This window comes from Geospiza fortis, unplaced genomic scaffold, assembly GCF_000277835.1.
Source record: "Geospiza fortis unplaced genomic scaffold, GeoFor_1.0 scaffold286, whole genome shotgun sequence".
NCBI classification, from domain to species: Eukaryota; Metazoa; Chordata; class Aves; order Passeriformes; family Thraupidae; genus Geospiza; species Geospiza fortis.
The window spans coordinates 887,442-893,911 of record NW_005054444.1 but is presented as its reverse complement, the minus strand read 5'-3'; the positions used below and the strand labels follow the sequence as shown (position 1 = coordinate 893,911).

Sequence of the window (6,470 nt, the reverse complement as noted above, 5' to 3'; positions counted from 1 at the left end):
TCAGCAGGAGTGGCCCCAACACTGAGCCCTGGGGACCCCACTAGTGACCAGCTGGATTCTGTAGCTCCATTCACCACCTCTCCCTGGGCCTGCCTATCCAGACAGCTTTTTACCCAGCAGTCAATGCTGTACAAGCAATGGGCAGTCCGGTTTCTCCAGGAGAATGCTGTGGGAAATTGTGTCAAAGGCTTTGCTGAAGTCTGGGTAACCTACATCCATGGCCTTTCCCTTATCCATTGAGTGGGTCACCTTGTCATAGAAGGAGATCAGACTCGTCAAGCAGGACCTGCCTTTCCTAAATCTCTGCTAGCTGGGTCTGATCACCTGGTTCTCCTGTGTGTGACATATGATGGCTCTCAAGATAATCTTAGGCAAAAATTCAACCGAGAACCACTTGCATTTTTCATAAGAACTTTATCATCTTACCCTCAGTGGAGGTCCATAGATATCCTCTGGGTTGTCTGAGTAATTTTAATATTATTTTTCTTCTCCTTCACAACTAGGCTTACAATGCTTCAGCAGATTTCAATGGGGAGGACCTGGCTTCATGTCTCGTAATTTGGGCTAAACATTTTTCATGTACATTTTCCAAATGGTTTCTAGATGTCTCACATGGATGCAGAGGCAGTCAGCCTCAGTTCAATGTGTGGCTTACATACATGTAGGTAATGTGTAAGTAAGCCACACTGAACTGAGTCTGACTGCCTCTGCATGTGTTTTACTTACATGTTTCTACGTGCAGAGATGCCTTTCACCCTGCCAATGTAGGCTTAAGCAAATACACCTATAGGAGTCCCTCATGTAGCTTATTTCACAAATACAGACCCTCCTTTCTCTGGAAAAGCAATTGCCTCATGGTAGAAAAAATAGATGTCTATATTATTTCTAATTCAAAAAAAAATGCAGTTTAACTGGATTGTAAATCTTGCTCAGCTGTCACTGAAGCTGGTTCATTCCACAGTCTCCTCTGAATATGAGGTGTCAAAAGGCCTTGAGTGTGTAAACCCCAAACATAACAGAAGACAAAGTGACATAATATTAATATCTAGCAAAATAGATGAAGAATTTTATTTGTTCTCAATGACACTGTTTGTGCAGGTACACTAAACCAAAAAATTGGACGAAACAGCCAACTGAGCATACTTTGGATGCACAACATGCCATGATACCTAACAGTAAGTATTTAATGAGAATAAACAGGCACCTAAGATTTTTTGCATTCAGAAGTTAAACCCACAAATTCATGAGACAAAACGAAGAAAGGGGGATCATTCCTGGGGGTGTCTAAGAGGCCTATGGACAGTTTCATCAAAGCAGCTATGTGATTTAAATGAATGTACCATTTAAACTAGACATAGGCAGGTAGGTTAGTGGCAAATGCCACTAGCTTCTCCTTGGGAATCTCCCAGAAGTAGCAGACATGAGATAATGGAAACTTCCGCAAGAAGGCTCAAGCTTCAACTGGAGAACAAGCCATTGTAAGGCAGCAGCTGAAGGCACGATGCATGCACACATCCCTCCTGCCCCCCTGGCACTCTCTAATCATTGAAGAGGGCAGACTCTGTCTCCTCCCACTCTTCTACAAACAAGAAACCATCCCAGAAGGGGTGTCTACAGGGAAGGTCACAGAGGCTGAATTTCAGGTAACATTAGTTGATCTTCCAGGCCGCCTAATGGTGGGACACATGGACAGGCCTCTGCAGAGACCAATTCAATTGAGGATATGGTTTGTAAGCCAGGGGAGAGAAGTGGTTCCAAGAACTACCTATCCTTCCCCATTGGTTAGACTCTATCTCAGATGATAAGTTCAGACAACATAACACAGAGACAGATACATTAGAAAGGCTGACCCCCACTTAGATCATTCTGTCTTCTTTCTTTTCCCCCCTCACTTGTTAGCCTTATTTCCCTGCACACAGGCATTGTTAGATGGGTTACTCTTTAACCTAAGAAGCAAGGGAGATTAAAGCTGTGACTGAAAGATGAGCAGGAAAAATCAGAATGGAGAACAAATTGTTCAAAAATCATTGGTGAGTACAGTTAATTTATTTGTAAAGTTCACTTTCCATTCCATGCAGGCATTATTAATGTCATGCTGTGGTGGTGGTGGTGAGGCAGGCAGGTTCCAGCATCTGGGAGTGTTCTTCAATCATTTCCCTGGTCTGCTTCCTCTGCAAGGATAAAAGAAGATGGCAGGGAACAGGAGTCAGAGAGATATGTCCATCTGCTTTCTAAGGCTGAGAGACAGAGGGAGCAAGATGTGGAAGCCAGGTTTTGTGTGGAGCACACTACAGGAGAGAGTTGCTGTTTTACCAGGGTGGAGGGTGACCCACAGCACTCACTACTTGTGTCCCCTTCAAGGCAGTGTGAGATTGAGAGAGGGCTGAAATTCTCCCTGACCCACTGGGAGAGATAAGCAGAGTGGGATTTGTCACAACTGAGATGTGCACGGTGCAAACAGGACAAGCTGGCTGGTGTAGCAGTGAAACATGTTCTGTTTATTTCTCTTCAAAGAGTGGAATAAAACTACTGCACTCTATTGCTTTACTATATAGGGCAGGGAAGGAAGCTTGGCAACTGAGATGTGCCTTCTAGTCAGTGCAGGCCACCTCTGTACATTTAGACTAGTGGACAAGCCTCTTAAGTGGCAATTTCCCATCCCCCTTTCCAAGGAAGATAAAATCTCTGCCTTTTAACAGAACTGGGGAAAAATAGCCTAAAATCTAAGGTCTCCCCGTGAGTCTTACACTGGACAACCAGACCACACCAAAATACCCTTTGGAAATGTTTTACTGTCCACTCAATGTTTGGACTTATGCACATTTTTCCATGAAAGGAGGCTGTAGGTCCAGAATCAGCAGAAAACAGCTGTACCTATGGACACAGCCCAGATTAACAAGCACTATGGAATAGAAGTGTGACAGTTCAGACCCTTCTACTTTTTCAGTTAGAAAGGCTAAAGGAGATAAATGTCGCCATTTACTACCAGCAGAAGGCAAAGCTTTTGCCTTCTCAAGTCCAAATCACTTTTCCCAAATCTGTTCTCAGGTGTCACAGTCAGGTCCTGTGAAAACCCATTTCCCAGGAACTCTGCTTTCCAGAAGCCTGCATATTACAAACACCTGAAACTGGGCAATTGATGGAAAGCAAGACCTGCCAGTCTTCATATTGGAAGACTTCATATAGGACAGGGGAAATAACCTTGGTCAGAGTTTTTTACAGAAGCTCCTAAATTACCCTTGCTCCTAAGCCAAATTCACATGGCCTTGCACTGCAGAAAATCCCCCAAAGATGACAATGCTCTGTCCTGACAGCTCAGACTCCAAGTCAATACTGAGGGCTGCCTGCCCAGGGTTATGGGGCACAGCAGTCTCCTGAGAGGCCCTGGGGCAGCAGGAACCTTAGCAGGAAGCAGCTGTTCCTCCAGACAGTAGCAGCCAAAGGCAAACTTGCTATCTCTGTAACACCCATGCTCTTTGTTTTACACACAAGATCTGTGCCTGTAAGTTGGGCCAATATCATCCAAATTCAAATAGGAAGAGACAAGTGCTGGCTGGAAGACCAAAAATATAATGAAGAAGATGCAGAGAGCAGTAAAGGAAGCAGTACCCTACCTGTAGCGCAGGGAGCACTGTATTCCTGTGTGGCAAACTCATCTGGAAAACACAAGGGAAAGGAGAGGTGTCATGACCCCTGGCACTGCAGGCAGAGGGATGGTGCCACAGAGATGCTTTTCCCAGACCCCCAGAGCAGGCCAGTGCCAGCATGTCCAGTTTCCCCCAGAGATGCCAGTTGGGGTGCGGGCAGCCCCAGTGCCAGCCCTGTCTGGGGCAGTGGCAGCAAGGCAGAGCCACCCACACAGGCAGCTCCAGCAGGTCTCCTTGCCAGTGCAGCCAAGGGCTGCTCAGACACCTGCTCCCAGCACACTGGGCTGAGGTGGGCACAAAGAGCTCTGTCACTGCCACCCTGGCACAGCAGCCAGGACAGCAGAGGCACAAGGAGCAGCAGGTCTGCCTGGAAGCACAGGCAGGGCCACACTGCAGGGCCAGAAATGAACACGGGACCCCCAGCATGGATGGCTCGACCCCAGTCCCTCTGCCCTCCCAGAGCTCAGGGCAGGGCTGGGGTGGCAGTGCCAGGCTGGGGCAGCTGCAGGTCCCCACAGCTCCCGTGCCCCTCCACGTGTCCCCTGCCCAGCCTCGCTGCCACGGGCACTGCTGGCACTCACCTGTCTCGTAGTAGTCATAGACCTTCACCTGGGCTGGCTTCAGGCCCCGCACGGGGATGTCCCGCTCCACCGTGAAGGAGAAGCTGAGGGTGTCCCTGCCCAGCTGGGAACGGAAGCAGTAGAGGCTCAGGGGGGCTCTGCACTGCAGGGGCTCCCCGGTGCCTCTGCACTGAGCCCAGGCTCCCGCGCTCTCCCTGGCCACCTGTGCTCGGGGGATGTTAGCAGTGCTCTCCATCTCCATTTTGTGCTACTGCCATTGCGCTGCAGAGCTCAGCGTGTGCCCCATGGCAGCCCAGGGTTGGTTCTCACCTGCTCGATGTACAGCAAAACGTGGTTTGTGTTCACTTCTGTTCGCTGGATCTGGTGAAGCCGCGTGTTAGAGAGCTGGGAAAAGGAGATATGGAGGAGGTTGATGTTCTGAAGGGAAGTTAGTCAATCTTCCTCAATTTCTCCCCACCACTAAAATCTCACCATGTAGGTGCTGAGAAGTAAAGCACAGGAAGTGTACGTCCCAGGGGACTTGTCAAACACTCTTCTATGAAGCCCCACAAACTAAGACTTCCCCCTGCTCCCACCATCTCAGGCTCTTTCACCTTCTTGACACAAAAATTGGATGAGGGACCAGCATTGCCATGGCTGTCACATATCTCCCAAGGATCCTGAGTCCCTGATATTAGACCTGATGGTCTCCTTCCATCTTTTGCTTTGGGGCTAAACAGCACATATAATTGCAAGCTACTACAAGAACTTGAGGAGTGGGAAGGGAATGCTGCTACTGGCATCTCTTATACACCCTTACTCTAGAGCTGAGGGATGGAAGAGACCTGGAGGAAAAGATGGACAGGTCTAAGAGTGGAGAAGATACCAGGAAAAAAAATAAATGCTACTTTATTTAAAGAAATTGATGCCCCATATTAAAGACAGATTTACTCAAAGAAATGCTTCACACAGCACCATACCTTCCCCACTGAGGACTTCAAGGGGACAAATCCTGACAGCATCTTCACATCAACAATCACCATGTTGGAGACATTGCGCTCCCCTGTGTAACTGAGGAACCAAGCAACAAAGATCCAGTGCACATCAACTCAGAGCTGGGCACGCTTCCAGCTTTTCCATAACCCTTGGCACAACACTGAGTCCTGGCAGTCCAGCACCTTCCTCTCCACCTATGCTAGCTTCTCCTAGTCATCTGCACAGCCTCCCACTAGCCCAGCCCTGGGCTGCCCACACAGCAGCACAAGTCCTTCCTCCAGAGCCTCTCCTCACAGAACAGCCGCCCCCTGCCCACCTTCCCAGGAATGTGCTGCACTCTCAGACTGTCTCACCCTGGGGACAACCAGACCCCCCCCAGCTCCCAGGGCTCAAGAGGAAGGCTCAGACCGGAATTCAGACTTACCTGACATTTATGGCAATGTCAAAGACCTTGTGAGCCGTGGAGTCCCCGCAGGCCTCTGGGACTGTGTGCACATGAAGCATGAAGGGCGCCTCCTCCTGCGTGGGCTGCACGTTGTACCTCAGGCTGGTCTAGGGGACAGCCAGCAGCTCTGGGTGAGTGTCTGTGAGTGTGTGCTCCACGTGGGAGACAGGGGACCCTCTCACACCCAGCCTCCCCACTTCTCACAGCTCCTCCACACTGCAGACACTGCCCTCCTTCAGTCCCACTCTCTCTTCCACATTCCTCTACTCTTTCTATCCTCTGCCCTTTACCCACAGCCTTCTGCTTCTCCCTTCTCCTGTTCTTTACTCTCCTCTGCCTCAAGGGAAGGATTCAATGATCTCAGGGTGTTTTCCAGCCTGGATGATCCTATGATTCTGTGCTCTCCAGCCTGGCCAGGGGCTCCCCTCCAGGATGCCAGCTGTCCCCATCAGCCTCACCTGCAGGTAGACGCATCCTTCACCAGACACCTCCACGCCGTACTCCCCTGGCACCTGGGGAAGGGGCACGCGCTGGAGCAGCAGCCGGTTGCTGGGATCCACTTGGAAGTCTTGCTGGAAGTCCCCTCCAGATTGCAGGGCCACCTTGGAAGCTGCCCCGCTCTTGGCATAGGTGGCAGCTCCATACAGGGACAAGGCTTGGAGAGCCACCACTGTGTCCTGAAAGAGACGAGTCCCGGCAGGGGATGCAATGAGCCTTTCCTCTGTAGCCTGTCCTCCTACAGCCTGCCCTGTCTGCCAGCTGGCAGCCCCCCCTCCATCCTCACTTTCTCCAAAAGTGTTAAGAAGGAAAGACAGAGGGAAA

At 50.0% G+C, this 6,470-nt stretch overlaps 1 protein-coding gene across 1 annotated transcript in view; it reads right to left on the bottom strand.

The window, feature by feature from the left end:
• Window positions 1-1,038: 1,038 nt before the first annotated feature.
• Window positions 1,039-6,470, bottom strand: part of LOC102034966 (alpha-2-macroglobulin) — a 42,445-nt gene continuing 37,013 nt past the window's right edge. Inside the window, exons 30-36 of the mRNA XM_031062276.1 lie at window positions 6,107-6,325; window positions 5,628-5,755; window positions 5,188-5,278; window positions 4,538-4,612; window positions 4,229-4,331; window positions 3,615-3,656; window positions 1,039-2,171 (exon numbers count right to left, since the gene is read on the bottom strand). Coding sequence (XP_030918136.1) covers window positions 2,146-2,171; window positions 3,615-3,656; window positions 4,229-4,331; window positions 4,538-4,612; window positions 5,188-5,278; window positions 5,628-5,755; window positions 6,107-6,325 — 684 coding nt within the window. The 3' untranslated portion in view covers window positions 1,039-2,145. The remainder of the gene's footprint in view (window positions 2,172-3,614; window positions 3,657-4,228; window positions 4,332-4,537; window positions 4,613-5,187; window positions 5,279-5,627; window positions 5,756-6,106; window positions 6,326-6,470) is intronic.